This window comes from Stegostoma tigrinum, chromosome 3 (assembly GCF_030684315.1).
Source record: "Stegostoma tigrinum isolate sSteTig4 chromosome 3, sSteTig4.hap1, whole genome shotgun sequence".
Lineage (NCBI taxonomy): Eukaryota > Metazoa > Chordata > Chondrichthyes > Orectolobiformes > Stegostomatidae > Stegostoma > Stegostoma tigrinum.
This window is the reverse complement of record NC_081356.1, coordinates 52,732,240-52,760,041: the sequence shown is the minus strand read 5'-3', so window position 1 is coordinate 52,760,041 and position 27,802 is coordinate 52,732,240. Positions and strand designations below refer to the sequence as shown.

The window sequence follows — 27,802 nt, the reverse complement described above, 5'->3', positions numbered from 1 at the left end:
TTAGTTAAGATTTGGTATTATCACCAGACTATTAAGTCAGAAACCCAGCCACAGCAGCTAGTGGAATTGGAATTCAAAAAAAAGTCTGGAATTAAGAGCCTACTGATCACCATGAAATCATTGCTCATTGTTGGAAAAATCCATCTGGTTCGCTAATGTCCTTTAGGGGAGGACATCTGCCATCCTTACCTGGTCTGGCTGACATGTGACTCCAGATCCACAGTAATGTGGTTGACTCCCAACTGCCCTCTGATATGGCCTATCAAGCTACCCAGGTGTACAAATCACTACAAAGACTGAAAAAAATGAAACTGGACAGATCACCTGGCATTGACCTAGGCGCTGGAAAAGACAACGGTAACCATGCAAAGTCCTCCTCACTAACATTTGGAGGTTAGTGCCAAAATTGGGAGACCTGTCTCACAGACTAGTCAAGCAACAACCTGACATAGTCATACTCATGCAATCATATCTTACAAACAATGTCCCAGACACCACCATCACCATCCCTGGATATGTCCTGTCTCACCGGCAGGACAGACCCAGCAAAGGGGGCAGCACAGTGGTATACAGTCAGAAAGGAGTTGCTGTAGGAGTCCTCAACATTGACTCTGGAGCCCATGAGGTTTCATGTCTTCAAGTTAAACATGGGCAAGGAAACCTCCTGCTGATTACCACATACCATGCTCCCTCAGCTGATAGATCACTATCCTCAATGTTGAACAATACTTAGAGGAAGCAGTGAGGATGGCAAGGGCACAAAATGTACTCTGGGTGGGGGATTTCAATGTCCACCACCAGGAGTAGCTTGGCAGCAGTACTACTGATCAAGTTGGTCGAGTCCTAAAGGATATAGCTGCTAGACTGGGTCTGCAGCAGGTGGTGAGGGAACCAACAAGAGGGAAAAACATACTTGACCTCATCCTGTTGCATCTGCCATGACAGTATCGGTCAGAGTGACCATCGCACAGTGCTTGTGGAGACAAAGTCCCAGCTTCACATTGAGCACAACCTCCATCGTGTTGTGTGGCACTATCACCCTGCTAAATGGGACAGACCGCACAGATCTAGCAACTCAAGACTGGGCATCCATGAGGCGCTGTGGGCAATCAACAGCAGCAGAATTGTACTCCAGCACAATCTGTAACCTCATGGCCTGGCATATCCCCCACTCAACCATTATCATCAAGCCAGGGGATCAACCCAGGTTCAATGGAGAGTGTAGGAGGGCATTCTAGGCACAGCATCAGGCACACCTGAAGATGAGGTATCAACCTGGTGAAGCCACCAAACAGGACTACTTGCACCCTAAGCAGCAAAAGCAACAGAACTAAGCGATCCCACAACCAACTGATCAAATCTAAGCTTTGCAGTCCTGCCACATCCAGTCATGAATGGTGGTGGATAATTAAACAACTCACTAGAGGAGGAGGCTCTACAAATATCCCTATTGTCAATGATGGAAGGGCCCAGCACATCAGTGCAAAAGATAAGGCTGAAGTGTTCACAGCAATCTTCAGACAGAAGTGCCGATTGGATGATCCATTTTGGCCTCCTCCAGTGGTCCCCAGCATTACAGATACTAGTCTTCAGTCAATTCAATTCACTCCATATGATATCAAGAAACGTTTGGAGACACTGGATAATGCAAAGGCTACAGGCCCTGACAACATTCTGGCAGTAGTACTGAAGACTTGTGTTCCAGAACTTGCCACTCCCCTAGCCAAGCTATTCCAGTACAGTTACAACACTAGTATCTACCCAACAATGTGGAAAATGCCCAAGTATGTCCTGTACACAAAAAGCAGGACAAATCCAACCTGGCCAATTACCGCCCCATTAGTCTCCTCTCGGTCATCAGTAAAGTGATGGAAAGGTCATCAACAGCACTATCAAGCAGCACCTGATCAGAAATAAACTGCTCAGTGACACCCAGTTTGAGTTCCGCCAACTCAAACTGGGTGTCACTGAGCAGGTTATTCAGTTCCTGATCTCATTAAAGCCTTGGTTCAAGCATGGGCAAAGGAGCTGAATTCCAGAGGTGAGGGGAGAGTGACAACCCTTGATGTCAAGGCTGCATTCGACTGAGTGTGGCATCAAGGAACTTTAGCAAAACTGTAACCAATGGGTATCAGGGACAAACGCTCTGGTGGTTGGAGTCATACCTGATACAAAGGAAAATGGTTGTGGCTGTGGGAGATCAATCATCTCAGCTCAAGGACATCTCTGCACGAGTTCCTCAGGGTAGTATCGTCAGCCCAACCATCTTCAGCTGCTTCACCAATTACCTTCCCAGAATTATAAGTTCAGACGTGGGGATGTTCACCGATGATTGTGCAATGTTCAATACCATTTGTGACTCCTCAGGTACTGAAGCTCTGGGCTGACAAGTGGCAAGTAACATTTGCACCACACAAATGCCAGGCTATGACCATCACCAACGAGAAATAATCTAACCACTGCCCCGTGACATTCAACTGAATAACCATCACTGCATTCCCCACTATTAACATCCTGGAGGTTATCATTGACCAGAAACTCAACTGGACTCACCACATTAACACAGTGGCTATAAAAGCAGGTCAGAAGCTAGGAATACTGTGGTGAATAACTCACCTCCTAACTCCACAAAGCCTGTCTGCCATCTACAAGGTACAAGCCAGGGGCATGCTGGAATATTCTCCACTTGCCTGGATGAGTGTGGCCACAACAACACTTAAGAGGCTGGACAAAATCCAGGACAAAGCAGCCCGCTTGATTGGCACTACATCTACAAACATTCACTCCCTCCACCACTGACGCTCAATAGCAGCAGTGTGTACTATCTACAAGATGCGCTGCAGAAATTCACCAAAGATCCTCAGACAGCACCTTCCAAACCCTCGACCACTTCCATCTAGAAGGACAAGAGCAGCAGATATATGGGAACACCGCCACCTCCAAGTTCCTTTCCAAGTCACTCACCATATTGACGAGTAAATATATCTCCATTCCTTCACTGTCACTGGGTCAATATCCTAGAATTCCCTCCCTAATAGCATTGTGGTCAACCCACAGCACAAGGACTGTAGCAGTTCAAAAAAACAGTTCACCACCAAATTCTCTAGGGCAACTAGCGATGGGCAAGAGTCGCTGGCCAGCCAGCCTTGCCCACATCCTACAAATGAATAAAAAAAGTAACAATTTATCTAACTCTAATAGTGAACAAATTAACAGAACTACTACTAAACTGAGCAATTCCCCTTTTAGCTGCTAACTATTCCCCAATAGAACAAAATTATAATGGTATGCTATTCTAATAAATATAAGTCCCACTTATGTAAACCAAATTAATATTAAGAAAAAACTTAAAACTTAGTCTCTGGAAATTACATCCAGGTAACTCTTCTGGAATGTTTAGTGCCTTCTCTGCAGTTCTTCAGTCAGGAATGTCTTTCTCTGTCAAACGCTTGTGTTAGGAATATTAGCCAAGAGTATCACTGTACCTTTAGGCAAATGATGGTTTTTGGAGAGCTTAGAGAATTCTGTGAGAGCTAGTGATTTGTTCTTTAGGGCTGCCGGTTGTTAACTCTTAACAGATAGCAGTTGCTCACATACCAGTTTTCAAGTGCTCTCTGCTGTTATACCCTTGATGATCAATTAATTTATTATAGTAAGATTGGTCCTAGGTTGTCAAAACCATCAGGTTTAAATTTAATTGAGTTTTGGTATCTAGGGCCTGGTTTAAATTAATTGGCTAAATTCAAAAACCTGTTATCTTGGTAAAAATTCTGATTTGCCTGCTAACAGTATAGCCTTTGGAACAGTGTCTCAATTTCAAGAACTCTCTGGGCATCTGCTGCTGCTTGCAGACTTTTTAAAAAAAATATCTCTAATCTACCCAACTTTGCAACAGAGAGCTAACACAGAAACAGTAGGCTGAATGACCTTATTCTGTGTGTGATTATGTAACAATGAAGTGAGCTGTATTCTCAATAGTATTGACAGTGAAATTTCAGAACCAGGGACATTGACATCCCTAACAAATATTTCTTTCTTCAACAAAAAAAATAACATTGCCTTGGTTCTCGTTTAAAAGCGTTGTAAATTTTACTGGTCATAATATATGATTTATAAGTGATACTGTGATATGATATGATAAGAAATGAAGCTGCAAATAGAATTTAAATCCATTATGGCAACATTCAGCTGCATTATTTTGATGTATTCCCAATGTTGCAAAGTTTAAATATTTCTACCACTGTAAAAGTGTCAGAAATGTTGAAGTGTTACAACATGTTTCTCACTTTTAGTTGTCAGTGCACGTTAGCAATACAGTGAAAGTGATAGGATCTCCTCTCTTTGTAGAAGAAGTAACTTATTCATTTGGAAGAGATCCAAGAACTGATCCATTTCATGTTAACTAGGAGGTGTCTGATCTACAATTATATTGTTGCATCAATAAATGTATCTATTTTCTTTCAATCTATTTAATACGATCAAATTTGAGGTTTTGCTTCAGACCTATATGGGATACATTTTTTTTTGTTACGTGAAGGTATTAAAGGATATGGGCCAAAGGTAGGTAAGTGGAGTTAGGCTGCAGATCAACCATGATCTCACTGATTGGCAGAACAGGCTTGAGGCACTGAATGGCTGTAAGCATTCATTATAACCATGTGTCCATACCTCTAGTAGTCTGGTGTGCAAATGAAGCTTAACACGAGCTTGTGTTGCAGACTGGTGATACTTATTTCAGCTAGTATGCAAATGCAAAACAATTTTGTAATGCAACTTTTCAGCACAAACACCACAGTCCCAGACAGAAACAATTCAACAAAGCAACTTTGTATGTGAGAGAAATGGGTAGAGCTTTAAAAATAAATGAACTAAACACTAGACCAATATGTGGACAGTTGCCTGTCCATTGTACTCCTTGCCACATTCTGACCTGAATGCCCATGCATAATTCAATTCTGTTTACGCCTATGGCTGCTCAATAACTTTCTCACAAGGCTTCATAAAGTGGAGGCAAGTGGAAGAGTTATAATTTGAAGATCCGCAGCAGCAAAGTGCAATTACTTTCTGACTCAATAAATAATTCACATAATTTGCTGCCCATTAATGCAATTGATGTTGAAGTGTAACAGCTAAAAAATTAATATTAGTAGCATTTGTGAATTCTAAATGGAAAAACACTTTGAATAATTTGGATACTGATCATTGTGAGATAGAAAATTGACTTGCTAGCTTGATTAACTTGAATGCAGTTTCAATATTAGCCAAAAATCCATAAGTCTCTGCTAAGGAGGAATGTCTCAGAATTCAAAAGCAGGGAATAAATCTGCGTAGTTGTATAAACAATGAACACATGTATATAATTTTAACTATACTAATCTGTGACATGCCACGACGTTCTAAACATGGTGTACTAAGAAATTGTATATTGAAAAGGATGAACACCATATATTCTCAATGAGCAGGGAAATGCATGAAGGAGAAATTCTGGCCTCATGTCTAATTTATGGGCCAAATCTTACAAGCGCTGCAAAACATGGGGCTATGTCAAGAAGTCTGAGCGTATCGCACAAGAAATCAAAAAAGGCCTTTTGTTATGGACTAGACCAAATCCCCTCAAAATATTCAGAGGATAGTCTAGACCCTAATATTTTCTTACTTTAAAGATACGTTGCATTCTGCGCACAATTCAATTAGTCAGACTACCAGATTTAAAGCAAAACACACTTTATTCATCCATTATAATTAAAGTACAATAAATGAAAGAAGGAATTGGAATAACATAGCTGTATTGGAATAAATAACAGAATAATAGGAATAGTAACTATTAATAATTAACTATTCTAATATTGTAGTATCCCATAAATACACCCTTGGCAAAAGGCAAATTCAGAAAACGGATTGTCTCACATGCAACTCCAGAATAGGAAGAGGTCTTCAAGCTTTTGGCTGTAACTGAGAGAGGGGAAAAAATAGCTTCTTCTTCTTCAAGACCCCAACAACAACTGTTGAAAGTTAAAACTAAAAATCCTAGTTCTGGAGAGTTTGACCACATCCATTTCGGCTGCTTCTGTTTTTGGAATTTTTTTTTAAAAATGTGGTCTCAGAAGTTGTTTACAGTACTGGCTCTGGCAGACTGCACATTATCTCTGCCTTAAAACCTCTCCAAATAAAAGGACAAAATACACTCTTAAAGCTACAATATCATCACACTTTTTTGACACTGGAAGCAACAAGTCATACTTTCCAACAGAATTCTGGATGTCGAGATGAGAATCTCACTACAGAGCAGGAAGCAGATATTAACAAGGATTGTTGCCCATTATCACCCTTCATAACTACATAATCTTTAAATCACTAATATGCAGGTTCTAATAATGAGACTTCTTGACATGAACATTTAAATAATAACCTGTGACTCCAGTTTTCACTTGCTCCTCCAGACCATTATTTGGAAATCCAACACCAATATCTCAGGACACATACCAGCACAGCAGCCAGACTTACGCTAGATCCACAGATACTAGCATTCAACATGTATAAGCCAATCCACACCCTCGTGGCACATCTCCAATTCACTTACTGCACGGTTCTGCACTTTAATGTTGCACTTTGGGAGCACAGTGGCAGCTCTTATTACAAGGCTGATGCAAGAACACTTTGTATGTAGGCACACAGCTCATGGATTGAACCAGGCATCTCAATGCTTCTGACTTGCTTTGTTAGAGCTCATTGATATGGTGCCTACCTGGAAGCTTACAGCATTCTTGTCTTAACTTGCCTTTTTATGGTTTGAGCTTAAAAGCTTATGCAGTGTTATATTTCATTTTTGTGCAGACCCAAAGACAGCCCGCTTGTCACGCTGGTTAGTAGTCATCAGTCAAGACAACAATACAATGTTTCATTACTCTAACTTCTGCATATGTGCCAGCAACTTAAGCAGTAAATACACTTCATGTGTTTTAAGCAAAGAACCATATCCCCACATTTAAGGGGAGTAGTCCTCAGTGAAGTCCAGGGAGACATTTGCCAGTCAGGGAGCTTGATCCAGTAAGTCAAGGGCAACCTCTCATATCAATCCATAGGTGGAGGTAGTGTTGGTAAGGGTCAGGGCTCTCTCTTCCCTGTTGTGTACTGTTTTCTCCTCAAAAGAGACAAAGGGAAGGATTAAATAAGTGGCACAGCAATAAATGCTCATGCTGATGAAGGAGAGGTGGTGAAGTGCCGCGAGTGAGAGTATATAGAATCATAGAATCCCTACAGTGTGGAAACAGACCCTTCGGCCCAACAAATCCACACTGACCCTTGGAGCATCCCACCCAGACCCATCCCCCTATAACCCACCTAATCTACAGACCCCTGAACACTACAGGCAATTTAGCATGGCCTATCCACCTAACCTGCACATCTTTGGACTGTGGGAGGAAACTGGAGTACCCAGAGAAAACACACACAGACACGGGAAGAATGTGCAAACTCCGCACAGATAGCTCCCGAGGGTGGAATTGAACCTGGGTCCCTGGCGCTGTGAGGCAGCAGTGCTAACCACTGAGTAGGTAGTGCAGAGGCCATGTAGGGTTAGTCATGTAAGGATTTGGTGGGTGAGAGTGAGCAAAGGACAATGTTGCATACAATATCAGGAGTGGTAGGGCATGAGCCTTGTTGGAAGATTTGTGCAGCGCATAAAGTGAGTGATTGTGAGGTAGCAGAGAGAATATAGTGACTCATATCCTGGCAGAGTGACAAAGCCATTGCTTTCTCCCTACAGTGCTAAGCATTCATTTGGATGACTAAGAATTCACTAATCTGGGTGGCAATCTTGGACCAGACTGGTTAGGTCTATTATTATGGTCTCCATTGCTTGTCCTGGGGGTAGTGGGTGGCCTATATCTGTATTACCCCAATCTAACAGGTGCCTATCCACTAAAATGAACACCAGTTTCTCTTTTTGCAAGTCCAGGGCAATTGCCGCAAATTATGCAGTGCAGCTCCTGACACAGCGCTTGACTGGTTGTGCAACTTTGTCTTAAACATGGTGCCATCACCGTGAGCCATGGGAGTGTTCCTACTTGTGGGTCACGAGGCCTGGATTCAAATTCCATTTGCTCCAAAGATCACATCTAAATAGGTTGCTTCAAAATAGCTACAATAAGGACTGGTACAGAAGCATTGTTAGCTGCTTTTTCTCACTATTTGAATTAAGTGCCTTTTAATAATATGCTGTACACAATGAACAAAATAATCCATTATATGCATGGTTTCCTTGTTTATGTTGCTTTTATTTTAAAATAGTATTTAAGGTTCATTGGGGGCGGTGTGGACTTGTTGGGCCGAAGGGCCTGTTTCCACATTGTAAGTAATCTAATCTAATCTAATTTAAAGATGTGTTCAATCCTTCAATTTTTAATACTTCTACTAACAAACTGTTCTTTTCTTTTTTCAGAGGAAGGATCATAACTGAGAAGATCAAAGGAACAGTTGTAGCACATAATAATTTACAACTAATAAAATGGCTGAGAGGGTAAATCATCTATCTTATTTCTATGGCAGCATCACACGAGATGAAGCAGAGGACTTTCTGAAGCAGGCTGGAATGGCCAATGGCCTCTACCTTTTGCGTCAGAGTCGCAACTACCTTGGGGGCTTTGCTTTGAGTGTGGCATATAATGGAAAGTGCTATCACTATACAATAGAAAGAGAATTGAGTGGAAGTTATCTCATATCTGGAGGAAAGTCCCATAAGAGTCCAGTAGATATTGTTGAGTACCATACTGAAGAGACTGATGGTCTTGTCTGTCTTCTGAAAAGACCATGCAATCGACCAAGAGGAATTGAACCAAAAATTGGGCCATTTGAAGACCTGAAAGACCATCTAATCAGGGAATATGTTCAACAAACGTGGAACCTACAGGTAATAAAAAGAGCTTAAGTTATTTTTATACAGATATATCTCCATTGTGTACTGTATTAGAATTAAGTGGTAGAGTGAGTCTCAAAGATTTAGCACAGGATGGAGTGTAAGCACTGGAGACAACGTTGTGAGTACAGTCAAAAAGGTTATACTATTTGATCAGCTACATTTGACCACTTAAATTTTACACTTTAATCATATTAAAGGTGGGTGGATAATGCTCAGCTCATCCTATCCTCTCATCCAGAGAAAGAATAGTCAAGTGTCTTGCAAAGAAAGAGAAATAAAGGAAATGAGGTGTAGTCATTTCCAATCCACCACACCAGAGAATCATATAAATCTGAGAAGAACACAAACGCTTCAATTACAGGTCACATTTATGATATTGCCTCGAATGGTAACAAAACGTCTGATCACCATGGAACAACCAGCTCAGCGAGCTAATGAACAACTGCCGACTCTAGAATTAGGGGTTACTATTTTGAAAAAAAGGATCATCCATTGAGGAGAGAAGTTAAGCAAACTTGTTCTCTCAGAGGGTAATGAATCTTTAGAACTCTCTTTCTCAAAAGGTAGTGGAAGCAAAGGCTTTGGATATTTTCAAGATAGAGGTGGATAGATTGTTGGTAAGCTTGATTATTGGCAAACAGGGTGGTGAAAGGTTATAGGGGGAGGAAGGAAGAGTTAAGGTTATAGTCAGATCAGCAATGATCTTAGTAAATGGTGGAGCAAGCTCAAGGAGTCAAAAGGCCTATGCAGTGCTCCTAACTCATATGCTTGTGTGTTCATTTCGCTCTACCTTAGGATGCCTATTGGATATAACTGTTTTATAACTAGTGATTTGTATTCAGGGCGAATATTTATATGAATTGATGGTATATATGAAAACATTCCTAAACCTACTAAAATATGTTAATTTAAGTGAGATCAGTGGCACTGTTTCATATATTAGAAAACTTCATTACGAGAAGAAATAGTGATAGAAGATTGGCTTCTATGTTTCCTATATTTTAAATGAGTGATAGAAGAACTCTGTGGAGCTATGGACGAAGTAGCTAACATCAGTGGTCGGAAAGATTCCTGAATGACGGATGTAAAAGAAAAATATCTGTAAATGTACCAAAATCTAATAAAATTATTCCAGCATTAAAGATTTGTACAAACACATGTCAAACCTCTCAGTCACTTTGAGCATCACTTGTTAACAGACTGTACATGATAGTCAAATGACAGAGCAAACTGCTCTGTGCTGTGCACATACCACCATTTTAGCAGTTAAACCCGATCTTTACAACAATATAATTAACATAGCCTCCAAAAGGATAGGTTATGATTGCAAAATCTTATTGAATTCATGGAAAATAGAAGAAAAGATACATAAAGGTAATGTGGTGGACATAATGAGTTAAATTTTAATCTAAAATAATGTTATTTTGGTGATATGCTTGAAGTTAAAATCTGATAAGCTTCTTTCCTCATACAAAAATGGCTCTTAACTGTCTATTTATGGCTTTAATAGACATTCAGTCTGTAGAGCAAGGGCATGTGACAAATTGCAGGAAGACACAAATACCTTTGCAGAACAGTGAGATAATTAGCAAATGAGCATCAATACAGATAAGGTAATAAAGTGTGAAGCTGGATGAACACAGCAGGCCAAGCAGCAGCTCAGGAGCACAAAAGCTGACGTTTTGGGCCTAGACCCTTCATCAGAGGGTCTGATGAAGGGTCTTGGCCCGAAACGTCAGCTTTTGTGCTCCTGAAATGCTGCTTGGCCTGCTGTGTTCATCAAGCTTCACACTTTTTATTTTCTTGGATTCTCCAGCATCTGCAGTTCCCATTATCTCTCTCAAAACAGATAAGATTGGGCTCATACATTTTAGTGGGGGGAATAAGGAAGCTACAAACTCCTTGGAAAATAAGGCCAGGAATTTTACCCCCAAGATGAATAGAATGAGATGTAAAATTTCAGCAGCATTTACATTATGGGGGCATGGGTGTGGGACGGAATTAGATTTACTACCTTCAGGCACAGATTAAAGGCAGCCACTGAAGCTGCCAAGTACTCAGACAGGTGGATTAAAAGGTCTTTCTATGTTCCGTGGGACTTTGTTCCAGGTAGTTGCTCATGTTTTAGGCCTCAGCCCGCACACACCTCCACCCAACATCCTCCTTCCCGCCATGCCACATTCATGAAGAGGGCTCATCTCAAATCACCCCCTCCTGTTGCCCCACATACCTTCCTTATGCCCCTCATTCATCCTTAATGACTACTTATCACGTGCCAACTCTTGTCAACCCATAGTTTTCTCTAACATCCACCTAGTGGTCTTTCAATACTCACCAAGGACAGATCATAGAAGCCACTTTGAATGAAACAAAGGAAAGATTTATTTTAATTTTTAGAGGACACTCAACCCATCAGGCCAGCACCAACATTCTAAAAACCAGCCTGCCCGTCCTATGCCCATAACCCTGCATATGCTAATACTAGACTACCTAGCCTGCACATCCCTAGACCCAATGGTGCAATATAGCATCACCAATCCACCTAACCTGCACATGTTTGGACTGTGGGAGAACACCAGAGAACCCAGCAGAAACCCACACAGACACTGGGAGAACATGTAAACTCTGCACACGTTGCAGCCCAAGGCTGGAATTCAGCCAAAGTCCCAGGTGCTGTGAGGCAGCAGGGCTACCCACGGAGCTCAAAGTTCTAAATATCTATTACAGCCTTCGCTAAATAAAAGACCCATTCATGTCATTCCCTTTAAAACTTTCAAATGTTTTCATCTGGAAAAAAAACAGAATTGTATTCATAATCCCACAATAAAGATAAGTACTTTTACAATTATCTCTTTGAGCTGTCAATTAAATTGTGACTTACCTCTTGGGATATTTGTAGATTATGGGAAGCAACCAAGCATTAATAATAACATATTTGTTTGCACCTGGGAAACTATCAACAAACAGTTATTTTACTTCCTAAAACAAATTCTTTTTATTCTTTACTGATGAAAGTAGCCTATTACTTTAAAAATTTCTAATTCTCATATAGCAGGTTATGCTAATGGTACATTGTAAGTGATGTTTGCTCTGCATGCACTGACCAACACAATCTTCTGATTGCCATCCACTTTTATTACCCCTCCCACTCACCTGGCGACATGTCCAACCTTGGCCTCCTCCACTGTCAAAGTGAGGCCAAATATAAACTGGAGGAACAACACCCCATATTTCATCTTGGCAGCTTACAGCCCAATGGTCTGAATATTGACTTCACCAGCTTCAAAATATCTCCAGCTGCAACCTGTCCATCTTTCTCCCACATCTTCCACCTATCCACTCCACCCTTTCCACCAAGCAACCACAATAACCCCCCAACTGCATCCACCTGTCTCCATCTCGCCTACCATACCCCATCCCCACACCCCTCCCTCGATTTATTTTTGGCTTCCCCACCCTCTCCCTAGTCCTGATGAAGGGTTTCACCCCAAAAGGTTGGATTTCCTGCTCCTCTGATGTGACTGGTAGTGCTTTTCCAACTCCATATTTATTGACTATATGATAACAAGGCTTGGTGTGTAAAGATAGGGGCTAGGACATGGAGGAGTTTGAACCCTGAAGTTATTGAACATGATACTGAGTCCAGAGGATTGCAGGGTCCTCAAAGGAAAATGAGGTAATGCTCTAAGATAACAAGGTGTAGAGCTGGATGAACACAGCAGGCCAAGCAGCATTAGAGGAGCAGGAAAGCTGATGTTTCGGGCCTAGACCCTTCTTCAGAAATGGGAGAGGGGAAGGGGGTTCTGAAATACATAGGGAGAGAGGGGAAGACGGATAGAAGATGGATAGAGGAGAAGATAGGTCGAGAGGAGACAGGCAGGTTAAAGAGGTGGAGATGGAGTCAGTCAAGGTGAGTGGAGGTAGGGAGGGGATAGGTCAGTCGAGGGAGGATGGACAGGTCAAGGGGACAGGATGAGGCTAGTAAGTAGGAGATGGGGGCGTGGCTTGAGGGACTCAACTCGTCCCTAACATCCCCTCCATGCAATAACAACCAAAACAGAAATGTCAGCTTTCCTGCTCTTCTGACGCCGCTTTACCTGTTATGTTCATCCAGCTCTACACCTTGTTATCTCAGATTCTCCAGCATCTTCAGTTTCTACTATCTCTGAGGTGTTGTTCTTCCAGCTTTCCTTGCTGGAGCACTGCTGCCAGCCTGAAACAGAGATACTGGCCAGGGAACAGTGTAGTGTCCTGAAGTGGCAGGAAACGAAAAGCTCCCACAAATGATAGTGGGATACATGATTAGATCATATCTTTTAGCTGGTTGAAGGTAAAGTGTGGAGCATGATGGAAGTCATTTACCTGGATTTTTCAAGTTGATATGCTATTTTAATACTTTTCTTACTGGATAAGTAATCAAGAGTTTCAGACTAATAAAGAGTTCAAATCATGCCATTTCAGATTGAGAATTTGAATTCTGAAATAAGAAGTTGAAGTAATTAACAAATTCTTAGATTTTCGTGAAGTTGCAACTGATCCACTTACATTCTTCAGGAAAGCAAACTTAGCTGTTCCTATCCAGTCTTGATGACTTTTAATTTACCTCTGAAATGGCCCAGCAAGCCATTCCGTTACCACCATCTCCTCGGGGCAACAAGGTTTAGGTAATTAATGGCAGTCTTGTAAGCTTGACCACAGCCTGAGAATAAATTTTAAAAAACACTTTGCAATGATAAATTTGAAACTTTTTTTAATAGATCAGGGAACAGAGGAACAATGAATGAATGGCAATTGATGTGAGTAAGTATTTTACAGTCCAATGATGGCTATTCAAATCTGCTAGACCCCAAACTGGAAGCTAGAATCCATAAAGTGCTGAAATAAACATGTCTTTGTGTTTACCACAAGAACCAGATGACAACAAGTACTAGGAGAGTATTGCTACCTCTGCGATAAATTTGTAGCAACCCAAAACATAATGTGAATTAATTTTGAAATGCCCAGTTTATTTTACATGCGATACACAAAGCTAACAGATAATTTGATTTCATTCATTTGATATGAACCATACATAGACAGCAATAATTTTGGTTACCTACTTAAAATGTGATTGAAAGAGAATACATGACAAATTATTGTATGTCATAATTATAATTTTGACTGTCCTAATGTTAGTGAGATATAAATTTCATTTATCGCCATGTATTCACTATATACTAGATCTGTGACTAACAATTCAGTATATCAAATAACAACAGAGCATCAGCGGATGACTAACGTTTGTGAAGTCACTCTTCAGGATAACTCGCTATCTTTATGACAGAAGGCAGATAATTGAGGTTAGAACTAATTGTGAAAAACTGCTCGTATGTATTCAGAAATGATTCAGTTAATATGTTAGCGGAAGAAATCGGTTGCTTCAGGCTGTTCAAATTTATTGACGTTGCTGCATGATTGTGTGATTACATCCTGAAAATTTAGTTATCCAATCCTTCTCAATACTTCAAAGGAAAACAGTTTGAAAACTTCTACAGATGATGCAATTAAAAACCACCAGGCTGGACTAGACAGCTGACTCTCAGGCTGGATTATAAAAAAGCCAAAGTGAAAGGGACAAACTGATAGCCAATTAATACAGATGGACAAGTGGATGGACAGATAGTTTTGATCTATTCTGGCCTTCAGCTGTTTCCCCTTTTATTTCCTCCATTATGCAACCCAATCTTAAATTTTACTCAATGCATTGACCACGTGTGAAAAAAACAGCTTACTGCTATCTGTCCCAATTTTTTTTTTACTAATTTAAACTTATGTCCCCTTCTTGGATCATCATGATTGAATTTGATACAATGGTTCCACAAAAGGAGGGCATTAAATGAAGTAGAAAAGCTGAAGGAGACTAGGAAACAGAAAAGGGAGGAAGTAATTTGGGGAAAACAGAGAAGGGAATTGAGGAAAAACCAGGCAAGTTTCTGTGGGAGTGCAGAAGTAGAACTGGAATAAACTGGAAATGGTAATTTGGGATAAAGAAGGAACTGGGTGCAGAACAGGCAGAATCTCTGTAACTTGTGACTGTAGGAGGAGCAAGAGGAGGAGTTTGGATGTGGGAGAATTACAGTCCTTTGGTTTTTGGGGAAGTGATATCCCAGTTAGTATGAAATATAACTGAGCAGAATTTTAATCCAAAAAAAGATAAATAGATTGTAAATAAAAGTTGACTAGTATGCACTAATTGTTACAAAACTTTAAAACCTTTAAAAACTTGTCTGTAGATTGTTTCCCTCCAACCCAATTGAAAATGTGCCACAGGTTACCAGAAGCTTTTATCAACTCTGATCTTAAAAGTAGCTGTCCAGAAGTATAATAGAGTGATTGAAGTAAGCACCTGTCATCTGGTCCTGCTGCGATAGTATGGTGAAAATAAGAAAATTGCCCAGCAGGTAACTGAGGAAAAGAATCCTTTGCAGTGTAATATGTTGCTTCATCAATGCTGTGAAATATTGCCAGCTACTGTAGTAAGGAGGGATCACATGTTTGAAGTGATTCAAATGACACTTTTTGGGTAGAGTTAGGAATAGAAAGGGGACAATCATAATGCTGGACATGTATCATAGTGTCTCAGCCAGTGGGCAATAGAGAAGCAACTAAGTAGACGTTTCACTCAGGTATGTGATAATAATAGACAATTATTTTAGGGGCCTGTACCCACTAGAAAGTTCTAGTCCACACCTTCTCCAATCAACCACCTCCCCACATCCCTTTGGCACCATGCCATGCATTGCAGAAGGTGCAATGCTTACCTATTTACCTTCTCCCTTGTCACAAATCAATGCTCTAGAAACAGCTATTTATCTGCACTTCATAGATCATAGAATACCCACAGTGTGGAAACATGCCATTTGGCCCAACAAGTCCACACAGACCTTCTGAAGGTCAACCCACACAGACTCATCCCCTAACTTATTCCTGCATTTCACATAACTAACTTACATATCCCTGAACGCTATCGTCAATTTAGCATGGCCTGTCCACCTAACCTGCATTTCTTTGGACTGTGGGAGGAAACTGGACCACCTAGTGGAAACCTACACAGACACATGGAGAATATGCAAATTCCACACACAGTCCCCTGAGGCTGAAATCAAACCTGTGTCCCTGGCGCTGTGAGGCAGCAGTGCTAACCACTAAGCCATCATGCTGCCCCTAAATCTAGTCTGTGGTATTCACTGCTCACAATATGGTCTTCTCTATGCCAGAAAGAAAGAAACACAGACTGTGTGGAACATGTAAATTCTGTGCATAAAATTGACCCTGAGCTTCCAGATCCTGCCACTCAACACACCACCAAGTTTGTTGATCAACATTTGCCTTGGGTCTGCTGCAGTGTTCTAGCAAGGTTCATTCAAGCTGGAAGAACAGCATCTCATATTCTACTTGGGGCACTGGCAGCCTTCCCGACTCAATATTGAGTTCAATAATTTTAAAACCTAAACATCATCTTCCATGTCCTTTGCTCAAAATGACATCTGAGGCCCTGTCATGATACAGGATGCTTTCAGCACAGCCAACCCATTTTCACCATGTCATGGTCCCCAATATCAGCATTTCTCCCTCCTTGCCTTACTTTCATCCATCTGTTTGTCTGCATAACAGCTTCTGGCCTCTGTATCCACCTATCTGCTTACTCCTTTCTCTTTCTGCACCTGTCTTCAGCATATATACCACCTTTTCCTGGCTACTTTCAGTTCTGAAGAAGGGTCACAGGACTTTGCTTTCTCTCCACAGATGCCACCAGACCTGAAGAGTTTCTCCAGCAATTTCAGTTTTTTGCCTCAGATCGTCAGTATCTAGGTTCTTTTTCTTATTTTAGAGTTTTCAAGCTTCCTTTGATGGAAACCAGTTTTGTGGTTGAAATGTTTTCCCATAAACTTACCTTTTGAATTTATAAAAATCGTCTTCTCAGCTTGTTCTATAATGGGTAAAAAGGTGAGAAAATCCTCATATATTATGTCCCTAAAAATCTCACACACGAAAGTAAGCAGATAGGCTGTGACAATCTTTAATCAAACTGCAGTGAGAAACATTCCCAGTCTTTCATTTTCCACTATAGTTGCTAAAATATTTCTCTGAACTGAGACTGCACACATCTTGCTACTGTGGAAGCACCAATTCAAATGTTTTGGATTGCTGCTAATATATTTTCTTTGTTTTAACAACCTTTGAATAAAAAGTCAGCAGCCACTGCCATTACTTCTTTAATTACCTCACCATCTGTGAATAATTTATTGTGCTTCATCACATGAAATGATGTATCAGTTCAGGTATTACCTTTTGGTGCTGGTTGACAAAGTATGCAACTCAAGGGAAAACTATCCTTAAATTTACTACACATTGATGGGTCTGGTTTCATTTTATATTGCTTTTTATACCTATCAACATACTTTGCTAACATATAAGACAAGTGCTCTATCCTTTACAGTTGCGAACAGAAATTTATTTTCCCATTTTGCATGGAGGTTTCTTTTGATCTGCACTCTGGAATCTTTATATTAGTGTTTTGATCAGTAGCCCTGCCAACTATACGGGAGACCTAGATTCAATTCCCTGAAAAGAGGGAAGAGGGGAGTGGTGACTGGTGGCTGATCGTTGTCTGATGGGCTTGTGTTTAGTTTCTTACCTTGGTGAAGCCATGCCTGAAATATTGTTTGCAATTCAGGTCTCTTTATCTGAGGAACAATGTACTACCTATAGAGAGAACAAAGTGATGGTTTATCAGACTGATTCTTGGGATGGTGGGACAGATATGAGGAGAGGCTAAATCAGCTAGGATGTATTCACTGGAGTTCAGTAGTTCAAATTCTAAAAGTATTAGATAGGGTAGACGCATTAGGATGCTCTTAATGGTGGGGGAATCCAGAACCAGGGTAACACATTAAGAATATTGGATAGACCATTTAAGACTGAGCTAAGGAGAAATTTCTACACCCAGAGAGTGGTGAGCCTGTGGAATTTGCAACAACAAAATCACAATTGAGACCAAAATATTGTATGACTTCAAGGTGGGTGTGGTGCTAAGTTTCATTTGGTGCTGAAGGATTCAAAAGATATGGGGAAAAGGAATAATTATAATGAATATCAGAGCAGACTTGAAAGGCTAAATGTCCTAGCCCTGCACGTATTTTCTATGTTTCTATTCATTCAGAATATTACTGACTGCTTTCATGTGTGGAGGCATTGGAGGGCATTTCTGTGATCAAGATTTGTTTCTGTGGCCCGTGCTCAGCTTGTATAGCTGAGATATTGGATGTGGTGTGCAGCAGTATTTCCCATAATTTTTCTTCGTTTTGCGCAAGCCTATTAGATAAGGGACTGAAGCAAAAAGACTACATGTCTCCAAGGAATAAGCGAACGAACAGGATGAATTCAGTTGCTCTCACTGACAGGATGCTATTGCCCATCATGTCCATACGGACTATGTTCTGGTACTCTAATATATTCTGGCATCAAACATCACTTCCTAGTAAAAATTTTTTTTATTCATTTGTTTGCATTGTCACAGAAAAACTTACTTTACCCTGTAATGATTTGACAGCAGCAGCACCACATTCAGGAGCAGCAGTAGCCTTCTCCTCATAGGCCTTTTTCCCCACAGAAAATGAGGGGTGATTGGAGGGTTGCAGCTCTTAGAAGGAGATATAGCAGTGGGCCGACAGATAGAGGCTCAGAGTTTTGCAGCCTGCTAAAACATTTGTCACCAAAATATTGCTCACATGTTTTCAGTGATTGTTAACGTCACCACCATCTTCTTTCCATCCAATCTGGAGGTTGGGCGATGGTGGGAGATGCTGTGGTACCTCTGTGAGGCTGGGATAGCATGTTTGGAAAGGTGGACACATCACAACTAATGAAATTGGAGGAAAGAAATAACTGGATGACCATCAGGTTGTCAGGGAAAAACAGACAGGTAATGTAGGAGTCCAAACATTTGTTGAGGGTGAGAATACTCCTGAGGACAAAGAACAGTAGCAGCTACCTGAGGTCTGGGAGAGACAAGCTCTGAGCAGGGGCAAGGCCGACTGCATGGAGAGAAGGAGTCGACGCATGGCTGCAAGCGTGGAGCTGAGAATTCACAGGAAGAACCATTCTGGAGGCCTTGGAGGTGCTTCAGATAATGGTTGTCATGGTTGAGTCTAAGTTGTGATGGCCTGAATGTTATTTGGAGCCCATGGGGCTTTAGCCAGCTGCATAGACAGGCACTGAGGAAGGACACAAGGCTGTAGTAACGGGATTGCTTCAGAATGTGTGAGTGATAATGGGAACTGCAGATGCTGGAAAATCCAAGATAACAAAGTGTGAAGCTGGATGAACATAGCAGGCCAAGCAGCATCTCAGGAGCACAAAAGCTGACGTTTCGGGTCTAGACCCTTCATCAGAGAGGGGGATGGGGAGAGGGTTCTGGAATACATAGGGAGAGAGGAGGAGGCGGACTGAAGATGGAGAGAAAACAAGATAGGTGGAGAGGACAGTATAGGTGGGGAGGTAGGGAGAGGATAGGTAAGTCCGGGAAAGATGGAAAGGTCAAGGAGGAGAGATGATGTAGTAGATAGGAAATGGAGGTGAGCTTGCGGTGGGAGCAAGGGATGAGTGAGAGGAAGAACAGGTCAGGGAAGCGGAGACAGGCTGGGCTGGCTTTGGGATACAGTGGGGGGAGGGGACGAGCTGGGCTGGTTTTGTGATGCAGTGGAGGGAGGGGAAGAACTGGGCTGGTTTTGGGATGCTGTGGGGGAAGGGGAGATTTTGAAGCTTGTGAAGTCCACATTGACACCATTGGGCTGCAGGGTTCCCAAGCGGAATATGAGTTGCTGTTCTTGCAACCTTGGGTGGCATCATTGTGGCACTGCAGGAGGCCCATGATGGACATGTCATCTGAGGAATGGGCGGGGCATTTAAAATGGTTTGCGACTGGGAGGTGCAGTTGTTTATTGCGAACCAAGCGGAGGTGTTCTGCAAAGTGGTCCCCAAGCCGCCGCTTGGTTTCGTCAGCTTTTGTGCTCCTGAGATGCTGCTTGGCCTGCTATGTTCATCCAGCTTCACACTTTGTTATCTTGGATTTTCCAAGGGAGTCACAGAGACTACTGTCCGCTCCACATTCCCCTCCAACCCGACCACACCCGGCACCTTCCCCTGCAACTGCAGGAAGCGCTACACTTGCCCCCACACCTCCTCCCTCACCCCCATCCCAGGCCCCAAGATGACCTTCCACATTAAGCAGATGTTCACCTGCACATCTGCCAATGTGGTATACTGTATCCACTGTAAAATCCACCCATCTGTAAAATCACCTCAAGGAATCCCACAAAATGGCCCCAAAATGCCATACAATCTTTTGCTTGTTGATTTGCAACTACAGTCAAAAGCAGACAATTGGATGTTGTTATCCTAGATAATCAAAAAAATTAAATAATTCAGCTGTTCCAAGATTGACGATTGAACATGCAAAAGATTTGAAGATTTGATTGATTGTGCTAAAACTGGCTGTGAAGAGCCATTAATGTAGAGATGTCAGGAGAATCACCTGAATACAACAGGGAGACAGAAGGAAGTATCCAGTAGTGCTATAATGAGCCAGGGGAACAAGAGCCACAATCTTCAGGGCTGGAAAAGTGAAACAAAGGAGTCTTCATTCACTCTGTTCTGCTCAGTCCACCTGTGACAGCAACATCCAATTGCAACAAATTGAAATTGACTTGACGTTTTATATTCTCTAATATTAATTAATATGTTAATTAAAAATCTTTACTTCTATCTTAACATCATTTCTTTGTTTCAGTCTTTTTTTTTAATGTTATGCTCACTGTTTGTCTGCCTGCTATATAATATGGCAAAGTAATTATTTAGTATTTCTGCGATTTCGCTCCCATGACCAACACATTTACTTGTGTATCCATTAGTACCTTCTTCATATCCTGTATTTTCTACGGCTCATGATGTTACATTATTTTATAAAGTTCTATTTAGGAGCTGAAATATCAGTTTCCAATTGAGAATCTATACACAAACCATTAACCTGTTCTTTTCTTTCTTTACAGTGCCACTGATAAATTTAATGTGATTGCAGTTAGCTTTTTTATCATTGTTTTCAAAATAAATTCATTACAATCTGTAAAGTGGAAACCATTTTGTTTCTGTGTGCAGGGAGATGCTCTTGAACAGGCAATTATTAGCCAGAAACCACAACTAGAGAAATTAATTGCAACAACAGCCCATGAGCGAATGCCCTGGTTTCACGGGAAGAAATCTCGAGATGATGCTGAACGTTGCATTCTCAGAGGTTCACGGACTAATGGAAAATTTTTGTGAGTAGAAAGCGCACATTGTTTTTTTAAAAAAATTACCATTCGCAGCTTAATCAGATTACTTTCGGTACATTTTTGCAAATGTGCACCAAACTTTTACCACTTTTTCAAGGTAAATTAATTTGGTTCAGAAAAACATTGTAACTTGAAAATATTCATTGCCAATAAAACTGCATCCTTGCATTTGAAAAATCTGGTAATGAATTGCAATTTTTGCTCTGAATGTTTTGATATATTGTATTGTGTTTCAGTTCACATTTGCGGGTCCTCAAAATCACTTTCAAAATGCTGAAATCCCTGACAGTGATCTTTTAGCGATTATGTTTTCATGTATTTATACCAAGTTAATATTTTTCTTTCAATGTGTGTAATCAATTACCTGTGATTTACAATGCATTATATTGTTGTTACAATCACATTAGAGATCACAATAACATTTTTTTTAAGTAGAATAAAACCAAAATCCTGGTGATTTATTAAAAGAGCAAAGCTTTAAGATTTCATAGTTTTAAACAGAAAAAGGATCACTCCATGATGGTCGAACAAAGCAAATACAAAATGCTTTCTTAGGTAATCTCCCATAAGACCATAGGAAATAGAAGCAGGAGTAGGCTATTCAACCGCTTAAGCCTGCTCACCATTCCATGGAATCATGGCTGATCCAGCATTTCTCATATCCATTTTTCTGTGTTTTCATCATAACCCTTGATTCCCTGTACACATGTACCCCCATGTAGACAGCCTAAAAACCCTCCACTTCTTCCTCTCTCACAGGCCCAACCAGTCCCCTTTCACCGACATCCTTGCTTAATTAAACTTGTCCTTACATTCAATAACTTTTCCTTTAACTCCTCCCACTTCCAACAATCTTTAGGGGTGGCTGTGGACACCTGTATGTGTCTGAGCCATACCTGCCTCTTCGTAGGATACATGGAACAGTCCCTCTTCCGCTGTTACACTGGCAACATCCCTCACGACTGTCTTTGCCACATTGATAACTATCGATGCTGCCTCATGCTCTCACTCAGACCCACACCCCTATTCCACCCTTGTAACCCGACATTTACAATGGCTAATCCACCTAGCCTGCATATCTTCAGTCTGTGTGAGGAAATTAAAGCACTCGGTGGAAACCATACGGACACAAGTAGAACATGCAAACTCCACACAGACAATCGCCTGAGTTTAGAATCAAACGCAGATCCCTGGTGCTGTGAGGCAACAGTGGTAACCACAGTGGTGTCGCTGTGCCTCAATCTCCATAGAGACAACTAGGTGCTAACATGACTTGGCGCACTGCTGCAGCCTTTGGGCAGTGAGAGCCATTGCCTCCCACATAGCTTTCTGCCATTCTAGTTTCTTCCTGTACATGTGGATGAAATTCATGTTTGCCAACACTACAAGGTTTTTCCCAGCCTGGGATAAAGTACAGGTCAGGACACCAGCAGTCTGCCGAGTTCCAGCAGCCTGGGACTTTGTTCCCTTGCAATGGAGCTGTTGCAGTGAAGTGTCACATTTTTTTAATTTGAACAGCCCCACTGAGATGTCAATATCTGGACTGGCAGGGCGTAGAGGGCAGAAGTCAAGAAAATGGCTTATAGAGTAAACAGAGGTGTACAATACAGAAGAAGCCCTTTGGCTCATTGTTTTCACACTGGTCAAAGTGGGTGTGTTTTTTTGCAGACAGCATGATAACTTAGTTAGATTCAAGATTGTTATGGAAGCGTAAAGAGATGGGCCTGAAATCAATGCTCTGAAATGGGGGAAGGCTGATTTTAATAAGGTCAGACATGATTTGATCAGAGTGGACCGGGAGCAGATATATTCAGGTAAATCTGTCTCAGAACAGTGGGATGTGTTTAGGAAGGAAATAAAAAGAGTTCAAGGCCAACATGTTCCAACAAAGACAAAGGGTGGAGCCAACAAATCCTGTGAATCCTGGATATGAAGGGATATACAGCATTGGATGAAGAGAAAAAGAAATATTTATGACTTAGGGAGTGTTTAAAACTACAGAAGCCTTAGACAAGTATAGAATGTGTAAGATGTAATTTGAGTGTGTTCAAATTGTTGATAAGCTATTTACTGGAAGCCTGTGGTTTCATAACTCAATGAAAAATGTGTGCATGTACTTCCTGCACTGACCTGTGGTTAAATGGCATGCAGATGCTGACAATAACAGCTAAGCAACAATTCTCAAAGGAGTTCTTGCAGAATCTCACATGTGTATTTAGTTTATGTGTGTTCTACATGTAAAGAAACCTAACCAGAGAAAGCTTTCCTCAGCCTTGGGTAACCTCAGGCTTACCTCTGCTCAAGGCATCACCACATATCAAGAAATCAGCAGATCTTTTATGAATTCGTTACAGATTCACATAAGATCAATTGGAAGGCTATATGTCTATATAGGCACCGGGTCATCAAATACTTAACCATAAATCATTTGAGATTGTGAATGGTTCAAATTAAGTAAATAAAAATAAATTGTTTTCAATGAACCAAGGGTCAAAATGAAGTAGTCCTTTAAGGTGATTTGGCAAATACATTTGAGGTGACATGTAGAAATTTGTTTTTGCACAATAGCAAATTAGCCTTTTGAAAGGCACTGTATGACATGTTGATGAAGTTACAGGTTTAATAGTTGTTTCAAAAACAAAACTGTAAAGTATTTGAAGAAATTGGTAAGTAGGGTTAACCGATTGCTCTTCAGAAGAGCCAATGCAAACTCAAGTGGCTAAATTAATCTTGCTGTTCTGCACTGCAGGATCACATTGCAAATATTTAACATTGACAATATACTAATGAGTTGTCAACATATCCTCTAAATTACAAAAAATCCTCTATTTAACATTTGAAGTAACTGAAAATCTCTCTTCATTGTGATATACAAACTGAGTTTCTTAAGAAAATATTTCATTCTCCAGCAAGCAATCCAAAGTTATTCTGATCTCCTTTTCCCTTTTCCTGCTGGGTAACTTCTATTTTCCAGACAAACTTTTATAGTGAGAAATAAATTGGAAATTGCTTCCTCTAGCCAAATCTAGATGAATCTTCAAGCTTCATTTGAACTTGCACAAACCGGGTTTCTTCAATTGGGCATGCACACACACCCACATTCTGAATGGTGGTGAACAATGGAGACTTGCTACCTCCGTCTTTCTGCCCTCTCTCTAAAATTCTTGCAGATTGACCATGCTTGTGAGGCTCAGTGATATTGTAAAGGAAAATTTACAGCCAAATCCTACACTGGCTATCTGTGGACTGCCCCTCTATTAGAACCTATCCCCATGACAATTTAAATCACATGGGCCAGGTAGAAATGCTAACTAGCTATCTTCTAGATCTCCAACTGCATTCTATCTTGGAAATAAATAGACAGTGTGAAGTATAGCCATTTACAAAAGCTGACATTCCCATCCCCTCCCTGGAACTTGGAGATGAAATGTCTAAACACTATCAAGTGCAGCTGTTTTAATAACTGTTTACAGATGTGAATATGTTGCATCTTCTTCTCAGTAAACAACCTATGATCTCCTTTAGCCTTCAGCAACCAAGACACATAAGCATTCTGAAGGACAGAATTCAGAACTGGCCACATGACCCCCTTCAGTATTTCAGTTTAACCTAAATTAAAGTCACAATCCTAAAGCAGAACAATTTTATAAGCTTATTGTTTGTAACCATATTTTTTTTAAAAATGTAATAGAACAGAGGAAAATTCAAGAAAGATTGGTTACAATTTCCAGCAAACCTATGTATAGTCACCATATAAAAAGCAGGAAAACCGAGGGATTGTTTAACTGTGTCAGTGGCATCATTCCAATTCATTGTGTTTGTAATCACAAACGTCATACTGAATCTGCAATCTATCTAATGGTTGTCAGCATAAAGTTGCTGAGAAATTCAGCAGGTCTGGCAGTATCTGAAATGAGAGAAACACAATTAATATTTTGACTCTGGTATAACATCTTTAGAAGTGTTCTGGTGAAGGGTCACTTGACTCAAAATGTTAATTTTGTTCTTCTCTCTCTACAGATGCTGCCAGGGTGGGGGTTGTAGGGTAGAACTGAAGGAGAAGATGAATACTATCTAAAGGACCTGGTATCCGATTTAGGCCAGAAATGTAGAGTTTGCTCTTGTGAAAAAAGTGGTAGTGGAGTGGTGAGCCAATCATGACTGCCAGTGTTTGTAAGATTCAAGCCTGTTTTGGTGGTGTCAAAAAAAAAGCAGAGTGCTTTTCTTTAACAACTCATGCCTTTATTTACACTGCTTGAACATAACCTTCAATTGCTTCTCATTGGAGCTGTCTAGAATTCAGAAGGCTCGAAGTTGCAAATTATGTTGGAATGGCTGTTTAAACAGTGCAGCAATCACTGCCAACTGAGTGCCAATTTTGGATGAAGTCAAATTTCACTCCATATCATATAATTGCAAATGTACAATTTTTTTACCCTCTCACAGGATATGGGCAGCACCAGCTAGATTAAGATTGATTGATTGCCCGTCCCTAATTGCCCTGGAGAAAGTGATTGATCAGATTAGATTCCCTACAGTGTGGAAACAGGCCCTTCGGCCCAACAAACCCACACCGCCCCTTGGAGCATCCCACCCAAACCCATCCCCCTATAGCTCACACATCCCTGAACAATATGGGCAATCTAGCGTGGCAAATCCACCCAGCCTGCACATCTTTGGACTGTGGGAGGAAACTGGAGCACCCAGCGGAAACCCATGCAGACACTGGGAGAACGTGCAAACTCCGCACAGACAGTTACCGGAGTCTGGAATCGAACCCGGGTCGCTGGCGCTGTGAGGCTGCAGTGCTAACCACTGAGCAACTGTGCTGCCCCATTGTGTGCTGCCTTGTTGAACCACTGCAGTCATTGGCATGTAAGAACACCCACAGGCTTAGGAAGGGATTTCCAGGATTTAGATCCAGCAACAGTGAAGTTATAGTGATATATTTCCAATTCAGGATGGCATGTGGTTTGGGGTGGAACTTGCAAGTGGTAGTGTCCCCATGCATTGGCTACCCTGGTCTTTCTGATTCGCAATGTTCCCCATCTTCCATGAGTCCCTTTCACAGAATAGGACAGAAGATGCTTTGTCATTACTGGATGAAGTGTGATGAAGTGCACGAAATCTAGACTAATGACTGCAGTAGTACCAGTTCTTTGTCAAGTAGCTGCAGTAAGAATGCTACCTGGACTGTAACCGCAATGGAGGAAATTTGATTGTTGTGAAAGAGTCTAATTATTTTGATGCAAGCACAAATGAACTGTAGTTATGCAGGTACAACCGAATGTGTCTGAGAGCAGTTATAACTGCTACATTTATTTGACAGGTAGCCTGTTAGGCATGAGCTCACTTGTATGTGCCATATATTATATTCACGATAACAATGTATGTTTGCAGTTTTCTCCAGAACTTCCAGCACTGGTGTTGTGATAGTAGGATAGATACACACAGAATTAGCTATAGTGCACCAACTTTACTAATCTTGTAGGTCAGATCATTTTTGATTAATGTCTATAGGTAGTTAGCTGTCTTATTGTCTCATTAGTGACCATTAAAATCCTGTGTGACAATACATATTGTACATTATAATTCTGTTCTTTGATTGCACTGGTTGATGTGAAATGTGCTCCAGCATACCTCCTACAAATTTTTTTCTTGCAGTGAAAGTGAACACATTTCATTTTTTAACAGAACAGAACAGGGCACCAACAACCTGTGGTTTGTGCAGTCATATCTCTTGCATTTGTCTTTTGCATCTGGGTTCTGGTTCTGTGGCCAGCAGGAACTTGGGTGACACACAGATGTCACTAACACGCATAGTCAAAATATATGCTTCGCTAAATTGACCCAAACAAAAAATTATGAAGTATCTTTAGAATAAATTGTTAAAAAGAAAGATTATTATCTTGGGCTGTTTCTTAAATATTCAAATTGTTTTCATTGCAGAGAAGCTGACGTTGGCTAACATTTAAAATATTGTGCCAATATTCATTGCCATAGAAATGGGGAAATACAATGATCCTATGCTTAACGTTGTCTCTTGGGAGTAAACTAAAATCTAACATAACAATATGATCCTTCTGACATATGACTAACTAGTTCAGGGAAAAACGGTCAAATATTGTACACCATGTTTATTATGTTCTGTTACAGTTCCACAGTTAGAAGCTTAATATTCATAATGAAGGTTAATGGAATGTCATAATTCCATTGGGAAGACTGTGCTAATATGCCTCCAGCAAGATGGTGGCAAAGTAGGACGTTCCACGCAGTGCTACTTTGCTCCACCTGTTCTTTTTATTTCTTTATTTGTTCTCTCTTTTTAGCAGACCCTGAGTGGTGCAAGTTGAGCGAATCCCAGAGCAGTGCTAGGGGAAATGGATCCCAGAGCAGTGCTAGGGGAAATGGATCCCAGAGCAGCATGTGGAGAAGCAGTCCATGAACAGTGTGCAGGGAAGGAGTCACTGAGCAGCATAAGGAGAAGCAATTCCCAGAGCAGCTTGAGAGGAAG

General features: G+C 40.9%; 1 protein-coding gene across 2 annotated transcripts in view; it reads left to right on the top strand.

Annotated features, from left to right (window-relative positions):
• The window catches only part of syk (spleen tyrosine kinase), a 162,244-nt gene that overhangs the window by 69,625 nt on the left and 64,817 nt on the right, over positions 1–27,802 (top strand). For both annotated transcript variants that reach the window (XM_048527487.2, XM_048527486.2), the window contains exons 3-4: positions 8,441–8,908; positions 21,113–21,273. In XM_048527487.2, the coding sequence (XP_048383444.1) occupies positions 8,507–8,908; positions 21,113–21,273 (563 nt within the window). In that variant the 5' untranslated portion in view covers positions 8,441–8,506. The remainder of the gene's footprint in view (positions 1–8,440; positions 8,909–21,112; positions 21,274–27,802) is intronic.